At 38.6% G+C, this 17,460-nt stretch overlaps 1 protein-coding gene across 2 annotated transcripts in view; it reads left to right on the top strand.

The window, feature by feature from the left end:
* The window catches only part of tln2b (talin 2b), a 679,676-nt gene that overhangs the window by 432,335 nt on the left and 229,881 nt on the right, over positions 1-17,460 (top strand). For both annotated transcript variants that reach the window (XM_039773443.1, XM_039773442.1), the window contains exons 12-14: positions 11,020-11,175; positions 13,135-13,236; positions 13,776-13,852. In XM_039773443.1, the coding sequence (XP_039629377.1) occupies positions 11,020-11,175; positions 13,135-13,236; positions 13,776-13,852 (335 nt within the window). The remainder of the gene's footprint in view (positions 1-11,019; positions 11,176-13,134; positions 13,237-13,775; positions 13,853-17,460) is intronic.

Here is a 17,460-nt window from a genome sequence, read left to right as displayed (position 1 = left end):
CTGCTGAGAGTCGCCTTCAAAGGTGGAAATTATGAATTGGGTTTTTGTCTGCACCAGAGTGTTATTGGCCTGTTCACATCTACATAAGCAAAGCAGACTTTCAGGGAAATCGCATCAGAGTTTGAACAAACTGCACCAAATGGACTAAGTGTGACAACGCCTTAAACAGCATGTATTAGTGGATGCTCAAGAAAAGAAAACAGTAATCACCATTGTGCATGTGCCTTTACAAGCAGCGATGTCTGTAATTATTAATCTACAAACTGAGCCTCCACTGTGTCACAGACACACACTATTTGTTTTTTATTTTACCACTATGTACACTTTTGTAGGAAGCAGAGTTGGTTGGAGTATGGATGATTATATTTGTTTACATTTTAAGATGCAATTTTCTCAGAAGTTCATCTACGTTGTGTCCGTCTGCTCCCGACCACATCAATATTGACTTACCGTTCATGTCCACTGACAATTCTTAAATTTATTCCACAAAAACTTGAGTTTGGGGAATGCAAACCTCTATGCTGACAGCCAAGAGGACACCTGGTGCACCTGACTTTGACCAGAGAGAGTGAGGCCAGGGTGACAGCACCTCCAGGCCACTATGGAGCACACAGTTCAGGATAGCATTGTAGGAGATTATATTCCTGATTAGGTACACGTCTACACTCTTAAAAATAAAGGTGAAAGTATGGAGAGGAGGCAAGCAAGGCGTCTCGAAATGACAGACGCTGAGAAGCAGGTTTAATGGAAGCGCCAATCACAACAGGGTCAGACATTTAAGACTAGGGTGTAAAAGGGTTGAAGGTACGTTTGTTTTATATTTGTAAGTAACTTTGATCACTTTGCGGCGATCTGTTTTCAGTTTGACATTAAAGAGTGTTTTTCGGTTGATCAGGGTCACACAAGCCAATTTAAATCTACTGTGATTCAGTGTTATTTAACAATAAACTGTGAAAACATCCAAGATGGTGAATAACTTTTAATGGTATTCCATACAAGAAAAACTGTAGATTTTAGAAGCAAGAATTTAAAAAGAGAAACTTCACAGCTTCAGGGGCCTAGATTTGAGTCTGCGTGTGAAGTTGGTTCTGCGGTGAACTGGTGTCCTGTCTAGTGCTGTTGGTTGCACTCAGTTCTGCCAGGCTAGGCTGTTGCTTCCCATAACTCCTATATTAGAATAAGTGAGTTCAGAAACTGAAGAGACAGAAAATTGTCTGTCACTCAGCATTATTTGTGAGGTCCAATTACTAGGCAATGTGTTATAATCTGGAAAAGAAGCATATTTTATTTATTTTTTAACTTTGAGATTTCTTACAGCTTTTTTTAGTTTTTCTTTATTACTGGAAATATGAAATATTGTTGTTTCATGTTGCTTGATAATAATATTTGTACATTCAAGCCATTTTTTTGGTTTTGATTTGGAAAATAGTGCAGTGCCTTTTTGTTTTCAAATGGGCACCGTCATTCTGGAAGCTGGTTGCATGAAGCAAAAGGGGCCCTGCATTCAGAAGTCACATTTGCTAATGCCATTAGAGCGACAATATAAAGGTCGGAGTTGTAGATTGTCCACCATCTAAGATTGTGGGTTCTTGGCTTTCAAATATTGGTTTTGCTTTTCATCTCATTTTGAATTGCATTTTGGAATTTCATAATTAAATTTATTCGAGATTTTCTGGGTTTGCCCCTTTTTGGTTTCTTAGTTTCTGATTACATCTCCTGAGGCCTCATGTATAAACCGCGCATACACACAAAAATGTTGCGCACGTCCACGCACATTTTCACAGTAGCTCAGTCCCTGGCGTATGCAAGTTCTCTGCTCAGTTTTGCAAACTGGAAGCACCCAGTGTAAAAGCAGTGCTACTATTCCAGTGTGGTTTCCCTTTCTTTTTTAGATCCATGTCCCTGACGAGGCTTTATAAAATACACTGAAATTAACTGCATATTGTTTATTAATTTAAGGCATCTGATTGTAATTAATCTGTAACAATATAATGGTCCACGGCATGGCCAAACTATTCCAAATACCATAGCTGCTTTAGCGTTGTTACTCTCACTGCACCTTCTTCTTCTTCTTCCTCTTTCAGCTGCTCCCGTTAGGGGTTGTCACATCAGATCATCTTTTTCCATATTACTCTCACTGCACCACTCAAATTATTTATCCCACTGTACCTGAGTGCGGAATCACAGCTCTACAGCAGCTGATCGGAAAGAGAATTATCGCTATACAGCATCTAGCACACACTGCCTCAGCCATGCTGTCTGTTTGAACTGCACCCATGTGGCAAATGCTTCAGAGCCTTTCCTGTAATGACCTTGCGGTTCAGAAACAGTTTCATCCCAAGAACTATAAACGCACTCAATCAGTCCATCAAGTGCTCCTTGTAGAACTGTTTGTACTTATTAGTACAATTACCTCACAGTAAACTTGCGATACAGTTATAATATTGCACAACCTAAGACTTTTTGTAAAGCGTGTATTTACATATGATGATATCATTTTTAAGATGACATGCAGCAAAATGTTTATTACATTATACGATAAAATGTTAACATTATTTTAATAATCTATATTGTTAATAATTAAACATGTGAGGTGTCTCAGCACTAGTGACGAGCTGGCACCCCATTCAGGGATTGTTCCTGCCTTGCTGTATTCTTGCTGGGACTGGCTTGACACTGGAAGGATAGATGGAAAGAATAATTAAACATGTACTACGAAGACATTTCAATGTTCCTTAAAAGTTTTAAAGAATCGGCATTCTAAGCTTCTAGATGGCTTAACGTCTATTACAGAGCTGATTGTGTGACGATTGGGTATTTGGAGAAAGAAAAGGAAGGACAGGAATTGGTGAGTTAGTACATTTGAAAGAGAAAGTACTGCTGTAATAAATTATTTCATTGAAGGTCGCGCATGGTGCAGCAAGCATCTTACATGAGGCAGGAACAATCTGTGGACGGGACACTAGCTCATCACTGCACCACCATGTTCCCAAGTTTAATAACATGCGTTAACTCCTATCATCATGAAAATGATATCAAGTATACATCTCAGTATTTAAATTATTCAGAGAGCTGTAATATCACAAATGTAATGGATTCTTTGTCCTGTCAGAGGAAGAGAAAGCCAGTTTAAGAAGCACGTAGTGATTCACACACACAGAGCACATAGAAGGTCAAATACAAAACAAAGCATTTAACGTGTTACTTTAGATACAGTGGTATTTGAGAATCTAGTAAATTAAATGATTTTAAGAAGAAGTTTATGATGTTCTACTTTAATGACAAAATAAACTATGCGATTAAAGTGGAGATTTTGAGATTAAAGTGGAAATTTCTAGCTTTTTTTACACTGTGTCCCTATTTTTTTTCTTTTCTCTGTACCCTAATAAGCTTTCATATGACACTCACAGTGGGCTACAACTTGCCTTTTCACGGCGACTTTGATATCTGACAACTTCTTTTTTATTTCGGCACTGTTCGACTTTGTGAACTTGAGCTTTCAAGATTCTCCGACATTCTATGTCACTCGATCAACTTCCGTTTGTTGTTTATACCACTGTTTAAACCAACAAATAGAAGAATTGCAGCGAATACCAAGTGGAGGCAAGGAAAAACGTACTATGTTCCCCCGTGCTTTTGCCATTGCCTTTTCATAGAACGCTGAGCTTAAGGGCTATTTATATTGATTTGCATAGTCAAAGAGGCGTTATTCTGAGAGGAGTTGGGGAGTTTGCAGCAGGCGTGTGCACGTGTGTTGCTTTTCACACAGAATGGGATTTATGGAGCGGAAGAAAGTGGAAGTTGGCATACACACAAATTTATGCATCTGGATTTTTTTTGTGCGTATGCACATTTCCGCTTTTGTCTTTATGCCATGTTTTAGTGTGAATTCTACACATGGCGTTATGCATAAGGCCTCTGGTTTAACTTGTCCTGCCATTCTGTATCAAGTAGCAGAATGTTGTTTGTGAACCCTTTTCTTTGTAAAGTAAAAATAGTTATCTTAAATAGACAAGTTGTAAAAGGTTATTCCGTTGTATGCAGCTTACCATTGAAGTGAGGTTAAAAAAGAAATTTGCAGTTGTGTAGAATTTCAAATATGTCTTTTTATGCCATGATGGCCTTAATTTTTTTCAGTAATTTTGCGAAATATTTCTGTTTCATTTTGCCATAAATATATTTGTTTTGTTCTTTTCTTGCATTAGACCCAGAAATTGAGGGTTTCTATCAATATCTCTTGGACTTTTTTATGAAACAGAGCACAGAATTGTAGGAACGTGTAACTTATAAACGTGTTGCTAAACCTATGAATCAGTGGACCGTGTTGAACATATTTTAGTGAGGTCTTCAAGGAACATTCTTTTTAATATTCTGGAGCCCGGCCGGGACGCCCAGGAGGACCAGAGGAGGGCTTGTGCCTCCTCCAGACCGCGAGGGGGCGTCCGTCCTGGTTATGTTGGGGGCCTCGGGTACAGGGCTTAGAAGCCCAACCCTGTAGGGACCCGAGGTCACCGCCAGTCGGCGCCCCGATGCCGGTTTATCCCGTGTGGTTCCGGGCCGGGGATGGAGCCCGGCCGGGACGCCCAGGAAGACCAGAGGAGGGCTTGTGCCTCCTCCAGACCGCAAGGGGGCGATCGCCCTGGTTGTATAGGGGGCCACGGGTAGAGGGCTTGGAAGCCCAACCCTGTAGGGGCCCATGGCCACCGCCAGGCGGCGCCCTGGAGCCTGAGGAACCCTGGAGCCCAGCACTTTCGCCACACCAGGAAGTGCTGGGGGGAAGACTTATTGTGGCGCCCGGAGAGTTGCCGGGAGGACAGCCGGCACTTCCGCCACGCTGGGGCGTGGCCAAGGAAGGAATGCCGGAAACACCTGGTGCTCATCCGGGAGCAGGATATAAGGGGCCGCCTCCCTTCAGTCGAGAGCAGAAGTTGGGTGGAAGAGGACGGAGCTAGCGGGAGGACTGGAGGCGGCCAGAAAAGAGAGAGCGGCATTGTAAGGCCTGAGAAAAGAGAGAGAGGCATTGTAAGGCCTGGATTTGAGGAATTGGTGCAAGAGGCACTGGGGAGTTGAGCGCGGGACTGCTGTAAATATTGTAAATAAAACGAGTGTGTGGTGAAAACAATGATGTCTGTCTGCCTGTGTCCAGGTTCAAGTTCACAATATTTAATTCCATAAAGTATCGCCTTTCATTTTATTGCACTTGTGCACACTGAAATTCCAAAAAAGATTTTTTATGTTATTCAGCAGTCTCTTTGTCTCATTTTTGGCTAGATTCCCTAAATAGATTTACAATACTTGATGCTATTTGATAGTCACTTTTACTTTGTTTTCCTACTGTAAGAATAGCTTTGTACCAGTTGTGCTCATCTTATAAATGCATATCTCTTTGACTGAATCGTGTTTTAATAAAAATAAAACACTGCGGGCCTGCTTTGTTGTAGGTCATTGTGCTACCCTTGCGTTTACATTGGGAAGAAACTTGAGCTCCACGTTCCAGCTTCAGGTCTAGTGGGTGGCAGTTATGTGTCTCAGGATGTATTGGAAAGTGGACCATTGTCTGAAGGGATGTTGAGGAATGTAACTTTTCAAGTACTCTGTAATACACTGCATGGGGATTAAGTGTACTCTTCGTGAAAGTTAAAACCATTTCTGCTTTAATTATTGGGGTGAAAAGGTCCTTTCTGCTTTGTTTATTTAATGGAAGCTCCACTACAAAACTGGCATTTTCTAACAGCCAAGAGGAAAAAAGTAGTCTGTGTAATAATTTTAACTGTTGAATCTGATTAAATACTGTAATTGGTGAGTGAATGTTGGTTGTTTGTGGTATTGTCTTTTTTTTATTATTATGTTTTTTAATCTTGTGCTTATATGATACCTCACGTACACAAAACCACTTGCTGGCCACTTATCTAGTACCAGGTAAGACCCTTTTTTCCTTCATTTAGAGCACAGATTCAAAAAGGTGGCAGAAATATCCCATAGGGATTTTAGTTAATGTTGATACCATCACACAATTCACGCAAGTACTTGGGGGTCTGCATTAATGATAGGTTGGACTGGTCTTGGAACACAGAGGAACTATATAAGAAAGGGCAGAACAGGCTCTTCTTTCTTAGGAGACTGTGTTCGTGTAATGCGGGTAGTGACATCTTTCACGTCTTCTATAACTCTTTGATGGCCAGTGTGAATGTCTATGTTGAGGTGTGCTGGGCTGGTAACATCACTTGAAGAGAGCCGCATGGATGAACAAGCTAATTAAAAGGGCAAGCCCAGTTATAGTACACAGAAGGTAATAGAGAATAGAGAGAATGAAAACAAAACTGAGTGCTATTATGAACAATGCTGCACATTCTCCCTGACACACTAGCACAGAGGACTTTCAGCCAACGAATTTCAGCCATTCAGCAGATGTGTGTCAAGAAACGTGACCGGAGCTCATTTATACTAACAGAATTAGAATCAGAAAAACTTTATTAATCCCGTAGAAAATTACTTAAAATACAGCAATACACCTGCAGAATGCTTCATATTGTGACTGGGACAGCCAAGTCAGAAATTCTCTTTTCTTTCTTTTAAAATTTTTTCTTCCTTTTTAGCCATTCTAGTATGTGTTAAGATTGTAGTGTGTGTCTATCAATCTGTCTGTCTGTCCATGCATTTATTTATTTAATGAGCTTCTTTAAAAAGCCAAATATTCCCCTGAAGAAAAATATAAAGTTCTGTTCTGTCCCACCTCATCCCAAAAGTGCTCTGTTGGATTGAGATCCTGGCACTGTGTAAGCCACTGGAGTAAACTGAAGTCACTGTCATGTTCATAGCACTTCATGTCTTCTCCTGCTTCTTCACCTGACATCAACAAGTATACCATAGTCAAAATCTCTTTGATCATCTTGCTTATCCTAATACTGTATTTGGTCAAACAACAACTAAACTAAACCACCTGACCATGTCTGCATGATGAGTAGAGCATATACCATATTCAGTTGGCACGCACTTGATTGGTTGTTTCGAGCTATAACAAGCTGGTGTACTTAATCAAGTGTTCACTTAAAACAGGTATGGCAGTTACACATTTTACTAAACCTATATATGTACACTGTATATAAATCCTTTTTGAAGCCATTTTTTCCCTAAATGTCTCTGTTCCCTGAAGTCTTAATAGTTTTTTCAACTCACTAACCACTGACTTAATGATTTTTATTTGTCTAAAATTTAAAACTTATGAATACATATTCCTGTAAAATGACAACATATTCAGTGCACACTCCTTGGCAGTGTTATATATTTACTGTACAGTCAGTTTTAGATTCCATCAGATGAATGTAAATTAGAAAGTTAGGCATAGTCACACATGGACTTGAAATGGGGCTGCTGACCACTTCTTGCGATGTTGGTGTTATTTGTTTGGAAATGTGTGTCTTTCATAGAATGGCCAGAAGGAAGCTTTGTCTTTGCAGTTCTGAAGCCTATCCTGACAGTATCAGGCACAAGATAAGAACAAGTCACATTTGCATCCACACTTGGACAAACAGGCAATTGAGGATCATCATCACCTAGCATTCAAGTATGTGGGATGTTGTGGGTAATGTGGAGAACCTTGAGGAAAGCCCACAAAGACATGGAGAGAAAGTAAAGACTCCATGGATGGTGACTTGGCTCAGGAGCCAAGCACAAGCCACTGGATCCATGAGGTAGAAATACCAACCATCACCTCACCCTCAGGTGGAACAGAAAAAGCAATAGCAATATTCCTGAATATACTGCGGGGTCTAAGGTTATGGCCATCTTAACTATAAAGACAATTCCACAGATTCGAAAGAGCACATACTGTAGATCCGCATTTTTTTGCAGATTGAATTTCTATTAATATTTATCTGGAAATGTATATTTTTTTACTTACAAATGTAGTGAACTAATTTTGACACAGATTACTACACGGCAGCCATCACTAACACCAATGCATTTTACAGTACATCATTTGTCACCATTTTCAATTATGTTGTACTTTGATGACACCGAATGTAACTGATGATGCACATAGCCTAATAATAAGTTCCTTCACATATAGATAGATTAGCTGCTGGCCACCAAGCTTAGTGGTGGAAACTACTGCTTGCAATTCCCAGTTCCTAAGTACGAAACCCAGCAGGACTGTTGCACAGAAATTAGCTGCTGGGAGATAGAAAGGCAACACTATGAGGGATTCCTCAGCAGACGTGACATGCGTCTCACAGTCGTCAGCTACTGGTGCATTTCAGCATTCAGCCTTTTCCAGCTCCTAGAGGTAGCGTATCATTGTCAAAAACTGTAACATGTTCTAGCATACATATCTTTGGTTTAGTTTAATTTAAGCTATTTGTGTTATATGACTTAAACTACAATAACATTGTGAATCAGCAAGGGAAGGCAGGGATTCACCCAGGCAGTTGTCATCACTGTGTTTAAAACATTTCTCTGTAAAGTGAGTAATAAAGCATTATGTATATTTTCTCATTTTTCATTGACAACATTTTCCAGTGTAAGTTCTGACTTACAACATTGGATAACCCGAGACACACCTGTCCATCAAAATGAAACGAATGATTGTCATGCATTTTATTTTCAGAAACCATGTTTCATGCTTTAAAGTATCCTTAAGTTTACATAAAGCACACACTAATATGCTGCAAAGAATTGGTGTTTATTTTGCTGCAACACAGAAATTTAGTTTGATTTATTTACAGATGCAGACACAGCAACAGGTAGGAGGTTTCTTATTAATATAATAAGCTTTTCTAGTCAATTCTGTGTCACTTTTCTCAAAGATTATTCAGTTTAGATTGCAAGATAACTTCATGGTGAATTCAAAGCCTTGTAGGATAGCATTGTCTAGCCATTACCTGTTTTGTGTGTGTGGTAATATTGTTGCTTATTTCTTTTCATACAACTGCATTACTACTGTGAACCCAAAATGTCAAAGGGCTTTTCTCTTTTATGCAACTCTAGAAATGTACTGACTGTTTGCTTGCATAAACCAACTGTAAAATCAGTTTGAGGTTTTAAAATTTCCTGTGACAAAAACACAGTAGCAGCAGAGTAATTTGTAAGTTAATGTGAATGAGCCAGTGTATTGAATGGAGGAATTTAATAATTAAATAGAAAAAAATGACAATTATTTACAGTAAAGTATGCTTTGTTATTGTATTACTCATTATCACACATTACCTTGGCAATGACAGGTCTTTTTGCTAGTAATGAATATTGATTTAGATATTTTAACTCATAGTTACTGTGTGTTTTTACTGTTGCATTTGGTTTCCATATGCAATAATGGTCCTATAAACCTATAAAAATAGGTTTTTTTTTCTTATTACTTGGAAATCATCATTGTTTTAGGAGTATCATATTTGCCTGCCAGCAAAACAAATATAATGAGCCTGAGCTTATTATGTTTGTTTCTCGTTTATTTCCCCTCAGGCTGCTGGAGGTCATTAATTTCAAATGGCAGAAAGACTGTATAGGTCAGCGCAGAATATTTACTGTACATTGTTATCTTGGTTTCATTCTAACTTGCTACTCCAAGTAAAATGTGTCTCTTCTTAGATTTGTTTCATTGTTTTTCATATAAGAAGAGCAGACCCATTCTGTTCTTGGTTTTTCTCACTAGTAACATTGGTAAGGGACTTTATTTTCAGTTTATCATCTCCTTCTATTTATTCATCTATTTTTTGTTACACATTATGCCACCTTATAATGCTGATGGTCTCAGCTCTTATTCTGGACCGTCTTCTACATTCTCTTCCCTATGGATCTCCTCTGAAGTTCTGTGCTGCTGATGTTCCTTTAATTGTCCACCTTCTTAATAATCTGCCCCCATCATTCAAGCTCACTTTCATTCATATTTGTGTGCAGAATTATTGCTTTGTAAATCCCCCTTCGGTTCTGTTGGATACGTATCCTATCGCTAGATTTGCTTGTCCGATATCAAAGTCCCTTCAGTCCATCCTTTCTTGTCAGATTGATTAACAATTAATAACTGTTTACATAATATTTTCTATTCTGGTTTTCACTTTCACTGCAAATTTTAATAAAAAAATGTAAAAAAAAAAAAAAAAAGTTCCTCTATTGTTAACATATTAAGTTTTTAAGATCATGCAGTTGCATGATAGTGAGATTGTTCCAGTGTCTCATTCAGGGGGTTTATCCTTTCTTATGCATAAAGTGACTGTTCTGTAAGTGGAAATGAACCAAAAGTTAGTTTATTGTCTAACTGCATATCTGTTGATATTTCTGACCAAAACAACTAAACTGAAAATCTTAAGTGGGAAATACAGCATAAACTTTGAACAGTCAAAATGAATGTTGCACTGGGGAAAGTTTGCTATAGGAAAGAAAATGTGCAAAGGATAGGCAGCCAGCTTGCTGCAGTTGCTATTTCTCAGGATACACTTAATTAAAAAGTGTGCTATTTTTGTAGTTGTTAGATTTTTCTTATTCCTTATTTGCACAATTTCTGTTTGGAGTTTGGATGTTGTTCTCATTTTTCTCTGTGGGTTTTCTGCCTTTACTCTGATTACATCTTACATCCTAAAACTGTGCATGATAGGCTGGCATCACACTACACCACTTTGAGTTGGAGAGCAGTTTAGGTGAGTCTTAATTGACAGACATGAATTAGTGTGTGTGCACACATATGTGAATGTGCCCGATACGACTGGCACTGTTATCCTGTTCACAGTTGGTTCCCAACTTATATACATTGGTTTTCCCACATCTTTTAATGGAAAAAGCAATTTCAGACAAATAAATAGATGGGTAAAAGGTATTTTTACTTATAAACTAAGTTAGTTTCAATTTGCATTTATTTACTTATAAATCCCAGTAGTATATGGAAAAATTAAAATTAAATCATTGCTGGTGCACTTTTATGAAGTATTATTCAGTATGGGAAATACGTTCTTACTGTATGTTCCTGACATATCCCAGGATTTCACAGAAACTTGTCTTTTTATGTATTTTATGGATTTTGTTTCCTTACAGGAGAAAATGAAGGGAAAAAACAAGCTGGTACCCAGGTTACTGGGTATTACCAAAGATTCAGTCATGCGTGTCGATGAAAAGACCAAAGATGTGGTTCAAGAATGGCCACTGACAACTGTAAAGAGATGGGCAGCATCTCCTAAGAGTTTCACACTGGTATGGAAACACAGTTTTTGACTATTAATGAACTGCAATATATTTTTTTTCTCCACACAGTTTAATTTGTTAATATGGTAGGGATGGTGTAATGCTCCTTATTTGATGATAAAAGTAAATAAAAATAAGTGTTGAGTTGTCTGTTGAGTAGTATTTAGCACTTCATATTTTACCATTTAAAACTGTCAAAATTAAAGTCAGTCAGCTTCATTAAACAAGTTAGGATATGTTATGAAGAAGAAATTTTAAGAACTTCATTTTTTGGGTTAAAAGATCTATTGATATGGAAATTACAGTTATTAAATAACTTAGTGTGTCAATATTGATGAGAATAAACATGACCAAAAAAACAACAGAATTCTGAAATCCGGAGATGCAGCACTGAAATTTCCAATCCAATGTTTTTTTCCATAAAAATGAAAGCTAAAGCATTTAAGCTGTTGTGTTACAGATGACAGTTCCAAAAGCTTTTCGTCATAGAATCTCAAATATAAAATTGTTTAATGCACAGTTATCAAGACGACAAAATATTTTTGTTGTATTCTAAAGAAAAAATGTACTTATGTTCAGAACACTTAAAATTAAAGAAGAAAAGTTGGATGCCTTCATCAAAAGTGCTAAAATGCAAGTTCTTCAGAATGTTTCTTCCCTTATTTGATTCCATGTAACTTTTTTTTTGCCGAGACTTTGCAATGTTTTGACTCTTAATCTGTTAGTTCAGTTCCTTGCTGCTGTTAACCTTCCTGCCAGTGTGTGAGCAGCTGCTGGCTCATGGGCATGGCTACACATCTGTCTGTTTGCACCACAGAATAAACAAAAAATTGTTGTGTTCAAAATTAACTGATGTCAGCTATTCGACTGTAATGGGGAGAAAGACTCCTAAAAGATGTTCTTTTGCTGCACGGCAAAACCTGTCCTCACACGACTGCCAAACACAAAGCCATAGAGCCTGAGAGGTCATCGATTTGCTTGGTGATGACAAGATAAAAAAACAGAGGCCTACCTGAGTTTACAAAAACTGTTTTTTTTTTTCTCGAGGTATTTGGAATAATAATGTAGTGTGAGGCTGGGAGACTCCGTGCACCATGTCCTTCATTATAAAATGCCAGTGCAGACAAGATATATTTTTTTTAATTTATAGAAAACACTTAACTGTAGAACACAATTTCATGTGGCAAATGCATATACCTGTATACCATGTTTGTAAAGAAATAACTTCCAACTAGAAAACTACCACACTTATTCATTAACCATTAACATGTGTGGTGTTGTTTCTTTTTCCACAAATATTTAATATTTAAAATGTATGACCTTATACTACATGGGGTGGGTGTACTGCTGGGTCACCATGCATCTGACAAGGAATAAAAAGGTTCATGCTGCAACGGCAAGACGTTTTAAGACATAACATTTTGGCTACATTACATCTTTAAAATTCTTGCCTTTTTTATCATATTACAAGTACTGCTAATGTTACTATTAAGCATAGTGTGGCACTCTGATGCATCCCACCCTCTCCAGTGAGCCACATATCTTTATCATCATGGACATTGTACCAATTAACATGGCTATGGTCACTCAGGAATGAAAAGTTTTGATTATTCTACCTTAAAATTCAAATTGAATGCATTTGATGCATTTAAACAATTTTGTGTAATTGCTTTTTTGGCCATCTTTAATTGAAAGAAATGTTACTTTTAGCTTGAGCAACTATGTGGCTGTCAAAATTAGAGGAAAAGCATAATTGATGCCAAATTAATTCATAAGTGAAGGAAACCAAAAAGCTAATAGAATAAACAATGCCTGCATTGCACCACTTTGGAATCATTTCATGAGCAATTCACAAGATAGCTTTCCAAATTTTCAGAAAACCAAACAGGCCCCTGCTTTCAAGTCAATGGAGAGGAAAGGCTGTAGAATTGTTCTGGTGCTGTAATGAGACCACTTTTTACCTCACAGGACTTTGGGGAATACCAGGAAAGTTACTACTCAGTGCAGACTACTGAAGGCGAGCAGATCTCTCAGCTCATTGCAGGATATATCGATATTATTCTGAAAAAGGTTTGTATTTCATTAGTGATAAGTGAATCATTTAAAGAAGAATTCTTCATAACTGCAGCCAGCAGTCAAGTAATGCTTAGCAGTGTTACTAACAGTAAGAAGCTGTCATACATTTTGTTATATTTTGATTCTTTATTTAGAGAACAAAGGTTCACTTCTATTTGTTAGCCTGACTGCCTTACTTATTTTATTTGGCTTATTATTTACTTGTATTTATTTATATTGTTATATTAAACCTAGCCTTTGTCACTTTTATTAATTTAATTCAAGCAATCTAAAATGCTTAGAAAGGACAAGTAATAAACTTGTACAACTTATATTATTGTAATTAAACACTGGTAAAATTGAAGAAGTAGTTTTATATTTTATTACAATTTCTCTTATTGTTTATGAATACGTGTTAGACTTCTGTTATCTTACACTTGCCTGATTATTTCTCTGTTAAATTATTTGGTTTTAAGAAATGTGCAAAATGACAGCTGCAATATTTAATAGGACATTTAATTACATTTTATTTTATTTTTCAAAAAACAAAACAGAAGCAAAGCAAGGACCGATTTGGTTTGGAAGGCGATGAAGAGTCTACTATGTTGGAAGAATCGGTTTCTCCCAAGAAGTAGGATACACTCATGTTTTATTTCTCATCAATACACAATGCTTGAAATGTGTACTAATTTAAATGTTTTCTCCCCAATGATTTTGACTTTTAATTAAACAAAAAAACACAGTTAAAAATGGTAAGCAGGGCATTTGAAATACCAGTGGGGAACGGCATGGTGTGATCAAGTCCTAAAAATTCAACAATTAACCATATACCCGACAGCAGAGATGGCACATTAAGTAATGCAACTGTAAAGCCAGCAACAGTTAGCAAAAGAAAAGGAGTGGAGCACTTCCGCTGCTAAACACAATAGTCACAATGCTTTTTCATAATCCCACATAAAGCAAGACACATTTTTGCTGCCAATTTATTGCACACCCCTATACAGTGCATCCAGAAGGTATTCACAGCACATCACTTTTTCCACATTTTGTTATGTCACAGCCTTATTCCAAAATGGATTAAATTCATTTTTTCCTCAGAATTCTACACACAACACCTCATAATGACAACGTGAAAAAAGTTTACTTGAGGTTTTTGCAAATTTATTAAAAATAAAAAAATTGAGAGAGCACATGTACATAAGTATTCACAGCCTTTGCCATGAAGCTCAAAACTGAGCTCAGGTACATCCTGTTTCCCCTGATCATTCTTAAGATGTTTCTGCAGCTTAATTAAAGTCCACCTGTGGTAAATTCAGTTGATTGGACATGATTTGGAAAGGCACACACCTGTCTATATAAGGTCCCACAGTTGACAGTTCACGTCAGACCACAAACCAAACATGAAGTCAAAGGAATTGTCTGCAGACCTCCGAGACAGGATTGTCTTAAGGCACAAATCTGGGGAAGGTTACAGAAAAGTTTCTGCTGCTTTGAATGTCCCAATGAGCACAGTGGCCTCCATCATCCGTAAGTGGAAGAAGTTCGAAACCACCAGGACTCTTCCTAGAGCTGGCCGGCCATCTAAACTGAGTGATCAGGGAGAAGGGCCTTAGTCAGGGAGGTGACCAAGAACCCGATGGTCACTCTGTCAGAGCTCCAGAGGTCCTCTGTGGAGAGAGGGGAACCTTCCAGAAGGACAACCATCTCTGCAGTAATCCACCAATCAGGCCTGTATGGTAGAGTGGCCAGACGGAAGCCACTCCTTAGTAAAAGGCACATGGCAGCCCGCCTGGAGTTTGCCAAAAGGCACCTGAAGGACTCTCAGACCATGAGAAACAAAATTCTCTGGTCTGATGAGACAAAGATTGAACTCTTTGGTGTGAATGTCAGGCTTCACGTTTGGAGGAAACCAGGCACCGCTCATCACCAGGCCAATACCATCCCTACAGTGAAGCATGGTGGTGGCAGCATCATGCTGTGGGGATGTTTTTCAGCGGCAGGAACTGGGAGACTAGTCAGGATAAAGGGAAAGATGACTGCAGCAATGTACAGAGACATCCTGAATGAAAACCTGCTCCAGAGCGCTCTTGACCTCAGACCTGGGCGACGGTTCATCTTTCAGCAGGACAACGACCCTAAGCACACAGCCAAGATATCAAAGGAGTGGCTTCAGGACAACTCTGTGAATGTCCTTGAGTGGCCCAGCCTGAGCCCAGACTTGAATACGATTAAACATCTCTGGAGAGATCTTAAAATGGCTGTGCACCGACACTTCCCATCCAACCTGATGGAGCTTGAGAGGTGCTGCAAAGAAGAATGGGCGAAACTGGCCAAGGATAGGTGTGCCAAGCTTGTGGCATCATATTCAAAAAGACTTGAGGCTGTAATTGCTGCCAAAGGTGCATCGGCAAAGTATTGAGCAAAGGCTGTGAATACTTTATGTACATGTGATTTCTCAGTTTTTTTTTATTTTTACTAAATTTGCAAAAACCTTAAGTAAACTTTTTTCATGTTGTCATTATAAGGTGTTGTGTGTAGAATTCTAAAGAAAAAAAAAAATTGAATCCATTTTGGAATAAGGCTGTAACCTAACAAAATGTGGAAAAAGTGATGCGCTGTGAATACTTTCCAGATGCACTGTATATCCTCATTAGACATAAGATGATACACTTGAAGCACGTAAAATGCTTCACAAGATTTGCAAAATAGTGCATTCTGTGAACAGTGGACAACAAATAAAAAACAAATTCTAGAATATTTTTGGAAAAAAATGTAATACAATAAATGATTTACTTTAAGTATTAGATTAGGAGTGCAATTATAACAGGACATTGTAAGTGAAAGACAAGACCACAATAAAAAGTTAGGGTAACCCCATATAATTAGATGGGATATAAACAAAAGAAAACACTTAACAATTGTGGAGACGTCTTCACAGGTGCAAGTTCAGAACAGAACTACCACAAGAAGACGGATCTTCCAGTCTTAATCCTCCCACCTGGAAGAAGCGGGTCCCGATGAGTGGACACCAAAAGTGATGTCAGTGGTGTTACAGCCGTCAATCTTCCAGTCTGTAGAAGGAGAAAGAGAAAAGGCATTATGACACAGTGCCAGCTGCTGGAGTGGCAGGGAATTACAATCACCAGAGCCCTTAACTTGTCCCCTATGCGTATCCATGTGACAACATACTATAGTAAACTTTTTGTTGTAGATCGGGCGGTGTAATTCTTAATATGAACAACTCTACCCTACTGGTTTTGATAAGCGTGTTCTACTAATTGGGCGGCACGGTGGCGCAGTGGTGGCGCAGTGGTAGCGCTGCTGCCTCGCAGTTAGGAGACCCGGGTTTGCTTCCCAGGTTCTCCCTGCGTGGAGTTTGCATGTTCTCCCCGTGTCTGCGTGGGTTTCCTCCGGGCGCTCTGGTTTCCTCCCACAGTCCAAAGACATGCAGGTTAGGTGGATTGACAATTCTAAATTGGCCCTAGTGTGTGCTTGGTGTGTGGGTGTGTTTGTGTGTGTCCTGCGGTGGGTTGGCACCCTGCCCGGGATTGATTTTCTGCCTTGTGCCCTGTGTTGGCTGGGATTGGCTCCAGCAGACCCCCGTGACCCTGTGTTTGGATTCAGCGGGTTGGAAAATGGATGGATGGATGTTCTACTAATTACTTATACTTAAAATAAATGATCTGCTGTTGTAGTTATGTAGTTGTAAATTATCTGCTGCTTGTAGTACAGGGATACTCAATCCTGGTCTTAAAGGTCTGCAATAGCTGCAGGTTTTCCTTCCAACCAGTTTCATAATTGGATGCAAGGCCTAGCTGATAATGAAATGTGGTATTTAGCTGTATTGCTTGTCAGTGCTTTTATTCTTCCAAGACAAATCCTTTTTCACATTGGGTAATGTTCTCAGAAAAAGAAAAATCTACTTATGTTTTGTGGTCCAGAAGAGATTTGTACCTCTTGGCTCCTCCCTTAATAATAATAATAATAATTCTTTTCTCGCTACTCAAAGTGCTATCCACAGATGGAGGAACCAGGAAACAAACCCACAATCTCCTTCCTGCAAAACAAAAGCACAGTTACTTCATGATGCAGATGCACAGGTTTAAATGGAAGCACGTTGGCTTTAGAGAAGCTGATTCCTTTGTCATTTGCCCCTCATTATTAACTGAGGGATGGTTAAGGAAATAGGCAACAATTAAAACCTAAATTTAGCTATTTAAAGCTAAAATAGGAAATATG

This window comes from Polypterus senegalus, chromosome 12 (assembly GCF_016835505.1).
Source record: "Polypterus senegalus isolate Bchr_013 chromosome 12, ASM1683550v1, whole genome shotgun sequence".
NCBI classification, from domain to species: domain Eukaryota; kingdom Metazoa; phylum Chordata; class Cladistia; order Polypteriformes; family Polypteridae; genus Polypterus; species Polypterus senegalus.
Note: the sequence above shows the minus strand (reverse complement) of the source record. Positions and strands in the feature narration are given on the sequence as shown.